Source organism: Malaclemys terrapin, chromosome 4, assembly GCF_027887155.1.
Source record: "Malaclemys terrapin pileata isolate rMalTer1 chromosome 4, rMalTer1.hap1, whole genome shotgun sequence".
Lineage (NCBI taxonomy): Eukaryota > Metazoa > Chordata > Testudines > Emydidae > Malaclemys > Malaclemys terrapin.
The window spans coordinates 7,339,496-7,354,439 of NC_071508.1; the positions used below are offsets into that span (position 1 = coordinate 7,339,496).

A 14,944-nucleotide genomic window follows, 5' to 3' on the forward strand; every position below is an offset into this window, starting at 1 on the left:
CTGGCAGCCAAGAGCAGAAATTGTAGGGAAAGTGCTGCTTCCCTGGGCTGGTTTGAGCATGCTCAGTGCAGACAGAATCACTGGACATTTTAGCTGCCTAATTCTTAGTCTCTACTGAGCATAAGCAAGATGTATACGTAGGTCAAATTTAGGTGGATTTTCACAGGCACAAAGTCCTGCCCCCTTGCAAGGGCTCCTCTAACCACTAGACCACACGCCTCTCCTAGAGTCAAGAACAGAAGCCAGGAGTCGAGATCACCTAACATTCTCCTGCTGTGTGACCCGCCACGAAGGCTATGCTGTGACGAGAGCTGGGAAGATGATAGATTTTTTTGGTTCATTGGCCACTCGAAAAGTTGGGGAAAAAAGATCTGTGTCAGGTTGGCCCCAAGCCAAACATTTCCAAAATTTGTGGTGGACGGAAAAAAGAAAAGCTTTGTTTTGGGTCAAATCATGCGTTTTGTTCTGACAACGCTGAAACATTTTGTTTTGATTTTGACCATTTTTGAATATTTACAAAATAAAATGAAAGGGCATTTTTTTGATGAAAAGTCTTTTTAAACTGAAAAATCAAAATGTTTTGAGTCGTTGAGCCTTTTTCTCCGTTTTTTCCCCCTAAACGAATGATTTGGTGAAACCAACACAAATTCATGAAATATTTCCGGCTCATTGAATTTGCATTTTTCTCCAGACGAAGAAAGTTTTGGCTGAAAAATATCACCAAGTTCTAGTCAAGCCTCTAGAGTCACTGATTGAATGTTATTGCTGTAACACCTGAGAAAGGGAGCTGTGGGGAAGATCTAAAGCCCAAAGGTTCAAACGTCCATGCCTTCATGGGCGTCATGGGCTTTTCTGTTTCCCCGATTTATAAACCTGGTTTATTTCATTTGCATGACGCAGACTTGCCCTTTCCAAGTGGTTTGATGGCTGGGGAATGTTGTGATCTGTCAGGCATAGGGAGTGACCTGCAGCAAAATCCAGGTGTTCTGTAGTTTGGTGACTTTTGGAGGGGCGACCTCCTGACATTTAATTCTCCATCTCTGTCTCTTTGTTCTGCCCAGCAGCCGCCAGCAGCACCGTACCCGTCCTTCTGCGAAGTGGCCTGGCCCTTTGCTGGCACCGGCTGGAGGGAGATCACCACCGGGCCCCAGCTCTCCAAGGAGCTTCTTGAGTACTTGAAGCAACTGCAATTCCCCTGTGGCTGAAGACGCACTTTTGTGCAGCTAGTGTGTGTGAGTGTGTGCAAAAGGTGGGGATAGGGTGAGTGTGTTTGTGCATTGCTCTGTGTATGTGTGTGCACGTGTGCGCAGGAACAGTTGAGACCTTGGGTCGACTGTTCCAACATGCCTATGTGATGAAGTCATTTCAGCTCCAGGCTTTCATTGATTTCAACAGAAGTGAGACGCCCCCTTTGTGGCTCTGGGCCTAAGTCCCATCTCTGAAAGAGACAGACACAGGTGCTCAGTCCCACTGAATCACTTTTGAAGAGAGGATTTAGGAGCCTGAGTCACTTGGCTGCTTTGGAAAACGCACCCAGTGCTCCAAGCCCAGCTGGAAACCAAAAGCACCTTTGAAGCGAGGAATGTGGCTCACGAGAACAAGAGGACTATGCTCTCCTGCGCCCCTTGGTGCGTGACTGCGCATCTCTACATCCATGCTACTAATAATTATATTTAATATCTATTGCCTCTCTCACCTTCCCACCGGGGTGTGGCCCCACAAGGTGGCTTTGGTGGCGAGTATATTTTTAAATAAAACACACATCTTTTCTAGTACTGCGACCATGGTATACCTGCATCTCATCCCTTTGGCTCATTTGCACACAACACGCCGGCTGGCTGGCTTGATATACCGCAGCGGAATATGCTCAGCCCTCCACTTGGCCAATCCAAGCGCTCCATGCTAATTTCCCCTTGCCTCTGACGCGTACCACTGCAAGGCCAGGCCAATGGGTGGCCGGCCCCCCCAGCTATCAAGCTACTGTTGGGTGGACTATACCACCTGGACGGTGGAGTGGGGCTGCCCCACTGGCTATGGTGCTAAATAAGGGGACTCCTTAGGGCAAAAAGAGAGATGGAGTGGGGGGCAGTGAGGGGCAGAGGGAGGCATCTGCTGGTGTTATGGGATCTCTCATGTACATGTATGTAGATCATACTAAGATCTTGGCCTAGGAAATCCTTGAGTCAGGTCCCTCCAGGGGAATTCAATGTGACAACAACTTGTGTGGGGGGGTAACTAGATCTGGATAATGACCCCTCAAGGCGTTATTTACCCTTGTGCCCCTACATTTACTACCCAGGGAGGTAACCGGACCAGTGGAATCACCCCCTCCACTCCACTTCTGGGTGCAGGCACTCTGGGAGGTGAGAAGGAGAGGCCAGGAAGCCAAAGTTTTCAGACTTTATTTACTGTTGGAAGAGGCAGCGGCTGCTGTGAAGGGGACAGAGTCGAGGGAGTGGGGAGAAGGGACCCCCCACAGATCAGCTCTTCCCTGTACATTTCAGAAGATCCGAGCCTGGGATGGTCACAAGCTACAGACAGTCAAGTGGGGAGAGGGAGGAACAAAGGGGATGAGAAAGGGAGACAGAAGGAAAATCCAGAGAGAACAGACTGTGGCGATGAATGGGATGTATTGGGAGATAGCTAGATAGAGGCTACGTATTGGGGATGCATGGATAGATAATAATAATCCCTAGCTCATCTACAGCCCTTTCTGTCAGCAGATCTTTAGTGCTTTACAAAGCAGGTCAGGATCATTATCCCCATTTTGTGAATGGGGAAAATGAGGCATAGAGCTAGAACGTCTCTTGATCAAGGACGCCTAGCAGCCGAACCTAGGTCTCTGTGAGGCCCAGTCCACTGTGCTAACCACTAGGCTACACTGCCTCCCAGGTCAGTCCCTTGATAGATGCTGTGTGTGGGATTGATAGCGAGGTAGAAGGGAGTACCTGGGGATGCATGGATGGTTATATACGAAGGGGGAGAGAGAGAGAGAGACAGATATTCCCCCCACTCAAAGCGTCACAGCCAAGCAGCACTTCGCGGGTACCCTGTTCAGTGCCTGTGGCACCAGGGCATACCATGCAAGTGACACTGGGCGTGGAGAGGGCTGGTTCACACTCTGGGGTCGTTGACGTGGCCCATGAAGATGGGGAAGCTGTGGTCGTCATTCCACAGCACGAAGAGGAAGGGCTGCTGCACGTCGAAGACCCAGGCAGTGCGGGCCACCGAAAAAGCCGTGGCAGCTGCGGCCTCCACCCCTTCCTCGTTCAGCTCCAGCATGGCCCGGTGCTGGGCGCTCGTCACCAACAGATCTTCTGCCTCTGAGATGCCGCACAAGTTCGAGTCATAGAAAATGCCGTAGTCTGGAGAACAGGCAGAGAAGGGAGGAGGTAGGAGCCACCCCTTAGTGCCCAGGAGTCTGCCCCACTCCTGGAGACCCCCCCCCCCCGGTTAGAGACCAGTGCCAGCGATCAACCATGGAGATGGGCCACTCAGAACCAGGGGAGCCCATGATACGTCCAGTGGTCTCATGGGACCAAGAGACATGGGACTGATCAGCCATGGGAATGGGTCATTCCAAGCCAAGGCAGCCTGTGATGTGTCCAAAAGTCAAATGGAGCCAATAGACATTGGTGTGATGGATCTGCCATGGAGATGGGTCACTCAGAACCAGGCGTCATGATCCACCCAGCAGTCTCACATATCCATCAGACATGGGATACATCAATCAAGGAAATGGGTCACTCAGAATCCGGGCGCTGCAGGGGGTGGGGGTCCATGGTGTGTCCACTGGTCTCACAGACCCAACAGACACTGGCGTGGTGGATTAGCCACGGGAATGGGTCCCTCAGAAGCAGCAGTCTGATGCCACCCCTCAGGAAATGACAGCATTGTTTATCCATTCCCCTCCAGGAAGTGATGTCACAACCCAACATTCCTGCTCTGATGTCCCTTCCTGCCCAGAGGGGGAGTGGGCTCTCTTGCCTCTTCCCCTCCCACCCCTCGTACCTCCCAGCCCCCACCCACCACCTGCCCAGCACCATCCTTACCCATCTCCCCCAAGATGTCCAAGAGGTTCTGGGAGCTGTCCAACTTCAACTTGGGCAGGCTCACCACGGTGGGCTTGAAGGGGGTGCCCATCAGCTTCTTCATCACCGCAGCGAAGGTCTCTTTGGTCAGCTTCTGCTGCACCTCGACGAGCATCTGGGACACAAGCTGGGGCACGATGACTATGAGGCTCACGTTGTGGGACAGCTGCAGCCGGCCAACCTTGGGGGAAGACGACACAAAGGCCTCTCTGTGCTGAGGGCCTGTCCTGAGCCCCAATCAAATGTCCCCTTCTCCCGTCCGTCCCTTCATGTGCCACAGCTGGGTCCTCATCACCCCATCCCCCTATTCCCCTTCCAATGGGACCTCCAAGCCACCTGTGGGCGTGAACCAGCATCATGCCACTGACTGCCATCTTGGTCAGCTGGGTATCAGGCCCTTTGTGCCTACACCTACCCTGCACCACCAACTGCAACCCCTGCGAGCCAGGGAATGGGTACATGGTGCCTTTGATGTCCCACTCCCCATCCCTGGGACAGCATCCATTTCTCCCACATGCTTTTGTGTCCTCAAGTCCCGCCCCCTTCCCGTTCTTGGTCCTGCCCACTCCCACGCCTGGGCAATTAGGGCTGAGACACACTTTTTCATCAAACCGTTTTCTTCCCCAAGAGAGCTGGCATTTTTCAACCACGTTTTCTCCAAAACTTCCCGCCAAACATATTTTTGGACAAAACAGTGGAAAATGAACATTTTCCATTAAATGGTTTCAGGTTTCAAAAGCCAAAAATGTTTCCGTTTTTAAAACTGAAAACCAATATTTTTTGCCAAAATCAAATTAAAAAATGTGTTTAAAACAAAACAAAAAAACCCACTTATTTTTTATGTACACTTTTTTTAACCAAAACCTGTTTTGTTCAAACCAAAAACCAATTTGGTTTCTTACTGAAAATTTCCCCCCTAATAAACAACTGATTTCCTTTTTAACAGAAAACTGATTTTTTTAACCAAAAAGCAATTTGATTGTTGTTCTTGCCAAAAACATGTTTACTTTCTACCCAAAAACTAATTAAAGGGACAAAAAAAAAATTCTTAAAGAAAACCAATTAAAAAAAAATTTCTTGCCAGAAACCAATTTTCTTTCTAAACAAAATGCAGTTGTTTTAGAGCACTAAACTCCGTTTTTTCCTTGCTAACAACTGATTTGCTTTCTAACAAAAAAAAACTGATTTGCTAATAAATTAAAATGTGTTAGTTTCTCATTTAAAAAAGTCAAGGCCAAACAAACAAACGCCCCCCGCCCCCCCCCCACAAAAATCTCTGAAAAATGTGTTGCCTGAAAATCATGAAAGAAACAAATGTTTTTGGACTTTTCCCACAAAAAATCTTGGTGTTTTGTGACCAGTTCAGCATATAATGCTAGGGTCAGTTGGAAATGTGGGACAATAAGGACTTGCATCTCTCTTAGGATCTTATCCCAGCCCCCAATATCTGGGCGCCTTGCATGTAGAACCAATGCTCTGCTGGAGAAAGGACTTCCCAGGCAATGACAGGACCCCCGCTCTATGGAGCAACGGATATTGGATGCCATGAGTTGAGAGTCCTCAGCTTGAGATCCCCATCTGCACCTCGAGCCTGCTATTCTGAGATGCTGGCTTCACACGGATGAGATGGGAGGTGGGGAGGGGAGAGGAGTGTGGAGAGGAGGGGCATAGGGGTAGGGTGACCAGATGTCCCGTTTTTAAAGGGACAGTCCCGTTTTGGGGAACTTTTTCTTATATAGGCGCCTATTATTCCCCACCCCCTGTCCCATTTTTTCACAGTTGCTATCTGGTCACTCTGCATAGGGGACATCACTAAGTGACATTATGGAGGAGATGCGATGGGGTGGAAAACAAGGAGACAGTAGAGAGGAGAAGGAGGGAAAAATGGAGTTGCCGTTGGAAGGTGGGCAAGGCAGGGGCCAAGAGGGGAGGGGTGTGGCACAGAGCACCCACGGGGGCTCACCTTGGCCTGCAGGTTGGGGTCATTGAAGAAGGCCAGCGGGTACTTCTTGCTGGTCATCATGGGCACCTGGATGGAGGCCTGGCCCGGGCGGTAGAACGTCTCATTCACTGTGTTCTTCACTTTAAAGGTCGTCTTCCACTTGGCTGGAGGGCGAAAGGACAGGGAGATATAGCCGGGGAGCACCCTCAGTGCAGGGATGCCACCAGGGGTATCCCAGAGGAGTCCCTCGAGGGCAGGGGGCTTGAGGGGCTGGGCAGCCTGGAGGAGTCCCTCGGAGCAGGGAGCTCCAGGTGGGCTCCCTGGGGGCTCGGCTATCTCAGGGGACCGGTCCCAGTGGGTGCATGGATTGCAGGGGTGGGTCGAACAGGAGTGGCAGCGGGAGCATGTCCCTGGAGACTCGGCTATTGGGGGGCAGGTCCAAGGGACTCGGGTTTCTGGAGGGGATGTAGGGGGCAGGGGAGCGGGTCCTGGGCATGGCGCGGTGCAATGCGCCCCTCCCTTACATTGGAAATAGACAGCGTTGAGCAGCACCAGCTGGACGTCAGGCTCCAGCTCCTTCAGCAGCTTCTTGATCTTGCCCTTGGTCATCACTCTCACCCACTTGTTTATGAGTTGCAGGTCCTGGGTCTCATTGCCGCTGAGCATCTGGGGCCGGCTGTTGTAGAAGTGCAGCGACTGGTTGCGGAAGGCTTCGTTCAGGTGCAGGCCTGCAAGCCGGGACGGCAAGGGGATGAGGAATCCAATGCCACCGCTGCCCTGTGAAGCCCTCAAACTCCCCTCTGCCACCTGGGCAACACCAACCTCCCCTTACTCCTACCCCCTAACCACGTCGCGAACCTTCTTCCTGACCATAGGAAGTTAGACAACCCCTCGCCCCTCCCGTTGCCTCAGTTTCCTCATCTGTACGATCAGCCTCTCTGAGCAGCATTAGATGTCGGGGCCCTGCAGGGGAAATCGCGAAGGGATAACTTGTTTATTTACACTATTTCCACCTGTCTGGAATGGGGTGGTCACAAACAGCACTCTGGCTAATCCCTTCTTTCAGAGATCCCAGTCCAGACTCCAACGCCCACTTCCCAGGAAGCAAGTCTGTCCCCAGAATTGACTCTAGTTACAGACATTAAGGCAGAGAGCAAAGCCTTCTGCTGTTCGTAACAGCTCCTCCCGAAAAGAAGCTGCATTACAAAACTAACAGCAACACAGCGTGTCTCCAAACCCTGAACACTTGCTCGCACGCTAAAAAAAAACTTCTAAGGCTCTGTGCAACAGTGCTGCCTTGGGACCCCTGCCATGACAATATATCCTTCCCTGAAGACATGCTGGGGAGGGGGAGTTGGAAAGTGCTTTGAGATTCTCAGAGGGAAGAGCAAAGCACTGGCATTTCTCTGCTGACCTGAGTGCCGATGTGAAGGCCACACTCCCACTCACCTTGGCGGAGGAAGAGCGCTGAGGCCGAGATCAAGGCCTGGGATTTGAGGAGCCGCTGCAGTGGAGCGTGGACGCAGACGAGATCTGAGGGGTAGGAGAGGATGGACTCCAGCCGCCCTTTGGTTTCCCCTCGGGCCCCTGCGTGAGAAGAACAAGTTCTCAGATGGGAGGATGAGGATTGACAGGGCTGGGGAAAGGGGCACTCCTGCAGGGGGACTGTCCTTGGATAATTCTGTATGTGGGTGGCACTGGGAGCTGGGCTGGAGATTCATCCCCATGGGATTGCTTGGCCTCTGGGGTTTCCTTGGTTGGCCGAGCCTCCCTTTCTCATCAGGGGCTCACAGTACCATTGGTAACACCATCTCATCCCAGCCACCCAGCGGCGTTGCTTTGGCCCATGGCCAATGGGAGAAGGCTCTTGGTGCACCATCCCTGAGGGAGGCAGAGCTGGGCATGGCCCCGTCAAGCTGGGGGTGAGTATGGGGGGGATGGTGGGGTGTGAGTGAAGGGGTGTGTGATGGGTGTTTGTGAGAGAGAGGTGGGTGTGAGCGATGGCTGTGTTTGTGAGGTTGAATGTGTGTGTGATAGTTGTGTGACTGCCTCTGTGTGTGTGGTGGTTTTGTGTGTGCAATGGTTGTGTGTGTGTATGTGTCAGATGGCTGCGTGTGTGCTGACTGGATTTGTGTAATGGTGTGTGTGTGTGCACATACACAGTGGTTGTGCGTGTGTGAAATGGCAGTGTCTGCACATGCAATGGCTTTGTGCACAATGGTTGTGCATACGATGGTAGTGTGTGCACGCAATGGTTGTGCGTGTGCGTGCACGCATGATGGCTATTTGGGCCTGTGATGTTTGTGTGGACATGTCTGGTGACTGTATGTGCGATGACTGTGTGTGTGAGTGATGGTTCTCTGGGTATGTGTGATGGGTGTCTGACAGCTGGATGCATGTGCGATGAGTGTGTGTGATGGCTGTGTGCATGCGATGTGTGTATGTGTGTGAGACGGCTGTGGGTGTGATAGGTTTGATAGTGCACAATGGGGATGTGTGTGATGGCTGTGTGTGTGCGCACAATGGGTTTATGTGTTATGGTTATATGTGTTTGATGAGTGAGTGTGTGCGATGGGTGTTTACACATGATGGGTGTTTTTGTGGTTGCTGTTCGTGAGCATGTATGATGGGTGTGCATGTGCAATGTGCATGTGTATGATAGGTGTGTGTGCAGTGTGTGTGTGACAGCTGTGTGTATGCACTCTGGGTGGGTGTATGATGGTTGTGTGTGTCTGTGATGGGTGTGTGTGTGATGGGTGTTTGTGTGACAGTTGGGTAGGTGTGCATGCACAATGGGGGTGTAGGTGTGACAGGTACATGTGCAGGCTGGGTGTGTGTATGATGTGTGTGTGTGTGCACGCGATGGGTATGTGTGTTACAGCTGTGTGTCTGCATGATGGGTATATGTGTGACAGGTGTGTGTGATGGCTGTGAGTATATGTCAGGGGTTCTCAGACTTTTGCACTGGTGACCCCTTTCACACAGCAAGCCTCTGATTCCGACCCCCCTTATGCATTAAAAACGCTTTTTTATATATTTAACACCATTATAAATGCTGGAGGCAAAGCAGGGTTTGGGGTGGAGGGTGACAGCTCGCGACCCCCCATGTAATAACCTCGCGACCCCCTGAGGGATCCCAACCCCCAGTTTGAGAACCCCTGGTATATGTGATAGGTGTATGTGTGACAGGTATGTGTGCAACATTTGTTGGTTTGCGTGATAGATATATGTATGATGTGTGTGTATGTGTGTGTGTGTGTGTGAGCTGTGCGTATGCATGATGGGTGTATGTGTGACAGGTGTGTGTGAGATAGCTGTGGGTATGTGTGAGAGGTATATGTATGATGTGTGTGTGTCTGTGTGTGACACCTGTGGGTATGTGTTATGGGTGTATGTGTGACAGGTGTGTGTGTGACAGATGATGGTATACATGGAAGGTGTATGTGTGGCTGGTGTGTGTGCAACAGCTGTGGTATGCGTGATAGGTGTATGTATGGCATGTGTGTGTGTGTGTGTATGAAGGCTGTGGATACGTGTAATGGTGTATGTGTCACAGGTGTGTGTATGTGACAGCTGTGGGTATGCATGATGGGTGTATGTGTGACAGGTGTGTGTGACAGCTGTGGGTATGTGTGATGGGTGTATATGTGACGGGGTGTGTGTGTGTGTGACAGCTGTGGGTATGCGTGATGGGTGTATGTGTGACAGGTATGTGTGTGTGACAACTGTGGGTATGTGTGATGTGTGTATGTGTGACAGGTGTGTGTGAGAAACAGCTGCAGCTGCATGTGCGATGACTGTGTGTGTGACTGCTGTGTATGTGTGCACTGCCCTTACCCAGCAAGAGGTGCGAGAGCGCCAGGGCCACGCTGAAGGGCGAGAAGACCACATTGGAGCTAGTGCCTTTCCCCTTGGCCAATTTTGAATAGAACTTCAGTGCAAAATCAGTCAGCGCCGTTGCCACCCTGGGGCTCTCCTCCTTGGCGTCGTCCCCACAGCTTCCCCAGGGGTCACTGGGCGGGCACCGCTGGGGTGTTGTGGTGGGTGCCGTAGTGGCCTCGGTGGTGGGTGCTGCAGTGGGCTCCTTGGTTGGTTCCTCGGCCGACTCCTTTTCGAGCTCCTTGTCTGGCTCCTTGGCCGACTCCTTGTCTAGCCCCTTGGCCGGCTTCTTGGACAGCTCCTTGTCTAGCTTCTTGTCCAGCTCCATGGTACTCTGGTTCTCTGATATATGTCCCTGGCCATGCATGCCAGTAGCCCGATCGGCCTCCCCTTCTCCCTCTGGCACGCTGGAGGCAGCTTTGCAACCTGTGAACTCCTCTCCCCCTGGCCCTTCCTGCACCAGCCCCTGCTGGGTCTCCTGCCCCTCCACCTCTCTCCCATCCTCCGCTCTCTTCCCCGAGGTTTGCTGAGGGCCTTCCCCGGTCTGCTCAGGGCCTTCCCCGGTCTGCTCAGGGCCTTCCCCGGTCTGCTGAGGGCCTTCTTGACAAATCACATGCTCTTGGCGAGTCCCATTGTTGGCATCCTCACCTCCTGTGGAGTTGTGGCCAGCAGCTTGTGGGGGGATCCTGGAAGCAGGACACTGTTTGTCCCCTTCTGCCCCATTCACCCAATCCTGCTGTGCCGACACCATAGAGGAAAGGAGAAGGATCCATCAGATAAGCGAGATCCAAGGCCCAAGGGGTGTGATTGGATCTGGTACCAACTAAGGGGTGATTCACTGCCCCTCACTGCTCAGGAACTGCTTGAATCTCCCCCCCTGGAGATTCAGCTGAGTGGGGAAATCCCCAAGGGGTGGAGCTACAGGGAAGTTCCTAGGAGGTGGAGTTTCCAGGAGGCAGAGCTGGGGGGAAGTTCCCAGGAGGTGGAGCTCTGGGGGAGTGGGTGTGGCCAGAGCACACCACTTTGGTCAATATTCTTTGTTCAAAATGTTTTTTTCAACAACAAATGGCTTTTTAATCAAAATGGCATTTCTGATGGGGGGAAAGCTCCATTTTTGGATGACAGGGGGTGGTTAAAAACCCAATTTTTCAGTTTTCAGCCACCCAAAACTGAAAAATGTCAGGACTTAGGGGAAAGTGTTCAGTGAAAGCAAATATTTCTGTCCAACTAGCTAAAGTTTTTTGCTTTCCAGTTGTCAGAAATAAAAACATTTTCAGTCACCAAAAACCATCATTTTTTCCAGTTTTAGGTTTTGGTTAAATAAATGAAATGTCAGAAAATGTTACAGTTTTCAGCAATGAAAACAAGTAACATCTCAGGTGGAAAACTTTCAATAAACCCCCAAATGTTTGCCCAGGCAGGTGAAAATTTGGGGGTTTCCAGTGCCTTAAACCCCCAAATTTTGGGAACATGGTCTAGTTTTGGTGGCCAAACATGGAATTTATTCCCCCCCCCCTTTTTTTTTTGTTTGTTAATAAAACCCCAAAAGGTTTTGCAGAAAAAATATAGGCAAAAATGAAAGAAAATGGTTGTTTTTGCCAATTGTTTTGCAGGGTTAATAAACCAAACATCCTCCACATCCAGAGTGCTGACCATCCCCAAATGGGCACTTACCAGTTGGCATAGCTCAGAGCAACCCCCAGGCTGCTCCAGTCTGTGCCGGGATTGGGGCAGAGTTGGGCAAAGACCCAGCATGCTATGCTGTGCCCACTGGCTCTGGCCCTATAGTCTGAAGAGTGGGATTTAAGGCAATGGAGCTGGTGCCAGGCTCTGCTATGGGCTTCTTGGGCCTGAGCCCTACCCCATGCCCCGGGCAAAGCAGGTGCATGTGGGCATGTGGTGGCACCAGGCCAGCGGATCCGAGATTCAGATCAGTCCCTGGTTCTGGCTACTTCCTCTGTTTGGGAGCCCAGCTCTGCCCACTCAAGAGGCACTGACTCCCCACTCGGGAACCGACTTTCAGGGCTGTGGGTCACCCACAGCTGCCACTGACATCAGTGCTTGTCCCCTGTATCAGCACCTCTGTATCTCCAGCCCTAGGGTCCTTGGAGCATTCATCTCCAGCACTCAATGGGTTAAACTCCCCACTCCCCAGCAAGGACAAGGCTCCCCCAGCGCGGAGGATGGACTCACGCCTGCAAAGATCGCCAACCACACCAGGATCAACCAGCTCTTCATGGCAACGAATCCTGCCAAAGCAATGCCCAGAAGTCAGTGAAAACCCTGCCCACCTTTGCCCTCTCCTAGCCCAGCTGCCCACAGTGCTGGGCCTGGCTGGGACCCCAGGTGCACCCCCTCCCCACTGAAGTAAAGTGCCCCCTCCTCAGCCTGCTCCGCCCAATGCCCTTTCCATTGCACTCCCTCGGCTTCTGTCTGTCTGGCCACCCCCTCTGTGCCAGTCTGTCTGTCCTATCTCTCTGTCCCCCAGTCTCCACATGTCTGTCTGCTCACCCCCTCTCTGCCTGTCTGCCCCCCAATCTCTTTATCTGTCTGTTTGTCCACTCCCTCAGTCTGTCCATCCACTCTCTCTATGCCTGTCTGTCTGCCCCCCATCTCTGTCTGTCTATCTGTCCACTCCCTTTGTGTCTGTCTGTTTCTTCATCTTAGGGCCTGTCTGTCCCCCACATCTCTATGTCTGTCTGTCCATCCTCCCACTCTGTCTGTCTCCCTCATCTCTCTGCCTGCCTATCCTTCAACACCCTTTGTCTGTTGTTCCCCATCTCCCTGTTTGTCTGTCCATCCCTTCTGTCTGTCTCCCCACTGTGCCTCTCTCAGTTTGTCTTTCCCACCCTTCTGTGTCTGTCTGTCCCCCACCCTCCCCACTTGTCCCTGTGTCTGTTTGCGCACCTCTCTCTGTGCGTCCGTCCGTCTGCCTCCCCCTCTCTGTGTCGGACTCTGGGTCTTCCCATTCTCTCTTTCGCAATCTCTCATCACATGGCCAGTGTGGATGCTAGGTTCACTCCCAGCAGCTCCCCACCCCTGCTGCTGAAAGCCAGGGGCTGAGAGGCTGAGCCAGGGAGTGGGAGGAAAAGACACCAGATGCAGAAGAGAGAGAGAAGTAAGAAGGGCTGACAGAGATGAAAAAGGGCTGCAACAAGCTTCATATCTGACCCCAGACCCAGAGCCCCACCTGCTCCCTGTGTTCTGGAGTGATCAGTGTCCAGACCTGAGCCCAGGCACTCAGGCCACAGAGGGTGGTTGGGGGTGGAGCATGGGGTGGAGGGGATGCACCCATTGGCTGGCTCTGGACCCGGCCCGTTAAAAATTAAGGATGATTGATTCCTGGTGTGATTTCCCGTAAATCAGGGGGCAAGAGGGGTGGGCAGCAGCCGGTGCGGGGGAGGCACTGGGTGGATTGTCCAACTCTGTCAAAGGTGCCAGCTGGAAACCAGGGCCTTAGCCCCTTCCCCCATGAGTATAGCCCCCTCTTCCCACCCTGGGACAGCAACTGGAGGCCAAAGGTACTGGCTTGAAGTGGTTTCCATCATAGCTACCTGTGGGGTAGGGGAAAGGGGGGCTCAGTCCTTTCCCTGTGTGTTTCCCCTGCTCGTTTGGCTGCTCTCCCTGGCAGTCGGGCAGGGCTCGCTCCCTGTCTGGGCTTGGCTGCTGGGGACAGGGGCCAAGCATGCCGGGGGCGGAGGGGGGTCCTGGCTTGCTCTGCCCCTGCCCCTGCCCACAGGGCCCAGGACCCTTGACCGCTTCCCTGCTCCTCGCCTCCGCCCTGGAACTCCCCCTACTCTCCACCCCCTGACAGCGCCGCCCTGGAGCACCAGGTCTGGCAGCGCTATAGCCGTGCCAGCCTGCACAGCCATGCTGCCCAGGCACTGGGGGAACTGTGACTGCGAGGGAGGGAGGGAGGGGAGCTGAAGGGGAGGGGCCAGGTGCTGCTGGGGAGTTGGGTTGGCTCCTCCGCAAGTCTGTCCTGACCCCGCTCCCTGGCAGGAGCTCGGGGCCCAGAGGGAAGGGCCCTGTGGACCGGATGTGGCCCACGAGTCATAGTTTGCCCCCCTCTGATATACAGGGTTTGCAGTTTGGTTCAATGGCTCTCGGCACCCCCATTAAACCAATTGTCCCAGAGCCCCTGCTGGGGTCCCATCTCCAGGGGCTAAGCCCTGTAAAACCCCTGCCTTGTTTAACTGTCCCTGTTTGTTGCTGCTGGGATCCGAGCTCCGTTTTTCTGATTAGGTCAGCAAGCCACAGCCCCGTATGAGTATTTCCGTGCAAGGGGCCCAATTCCCAACCCCCTCCCCTCACTCCCCCGTGTTCATCTGGAAGTCCATGGGATTGCACTGGTGGAATGGGAATCAGGATCAGGCCCTGCTCTCGCATGGGTGAGTCCTTTCAAAGCAAGGGTCTGTGGATAGGGTGGGAATCTCTTCTGTGCCACCCCGACACATTTCCCTCTTGTCCCATCTCTCTTCACTTCTCCGGAGCAGCTCAGGAGCCCAAGAACAAAATGTTGAAGCAGCGTCACAAGAGCAGCCCCGTCCTTCCCAATCCGATTCCAGGGAATGTCATGGGGCACAGAACCTTCTCGCAAATTCCAGGCCCGGCCTGGTTCCGGTTCCCTGTGGAACGCCCCAAAGGCACATTGCTTGTGAACAAACAGCGGGCCCGCATCTGAGCTCGCTCCCAGCCCTGATCCAAAGGGGATCAGTTGGTTGGAAGGCTCTGGATCAGATCAGAGACGCTCCAAATTGAATCCGGATTGAGCTCAGAATCCAATGTGAGGCTGGATCCTGTCTCTGGGCCTCTCCTTGTGCAACTGCTACTTTGACCCTAATGGAAGTGCCCTGGTTTTGATGGCCCTCCTTTCTGAAAACGGGGCCATTGTGACTCAGTGTCTGGAGCTTACAAACAGCTCAACAATGTAAGAACAGCGTGAAAACAAGCATGAGTGTGATAAGGACTCAGGCCTTATCGAGACCCAAAAGCTGCAGCGGGTTGGCCATCCTGGATCGTTAAGGAGTGG

At 52.9% G+C, this 14,944-nt stretch overlaps 1 protein-coding gene across 2 annotated transcripts; it reads right to left on the reverse strand.

Annotated features, from left to right (window-relative positions):
* Positions 1-2,386: 2,386 nt before the first annotated feature.
* On the reverse strand, positions 2,387-13,062 carry SERPING1 (serpin family G member 1). Of its 2 annotated transcripts, none has more exons than XM_054027403.1 (8): positions 12,820-13,062; positions 12,106-12,161; positions 9,871-10,648; positions 7,483-7,620; positions 6,558-6,761; positions 6,055-6,197; positions 4,053-4,272; positions 2,387-3,365 (listed from the first exon to the last, which is right to left on the reverse strand). In XM_054027403.1, exons 2-8 carry the CDS (start codon positions 12,148-12,150, stop codon positions 3,115-3,117), a joined length of 1,779 nt encoding a protein of 592 aa, XP_053883378.1. In that variant the 5' UTR covers positions 12,151-12,161; positions 12,820-13,062; the 3' UTR covers positions 2,387-3,114. The 2 variants fall into 2 exon arrangements, with proteins under 2 accessions (XP_053883378.1, XP_053883379.1); XM_054027404.1 differs by having other exon boundaries at positions 9,871-10,645; positions 12,820-13,061.
* Between the last annotated feature and the right edge of the window lie 1,882 nt (positions 13,063-14,944).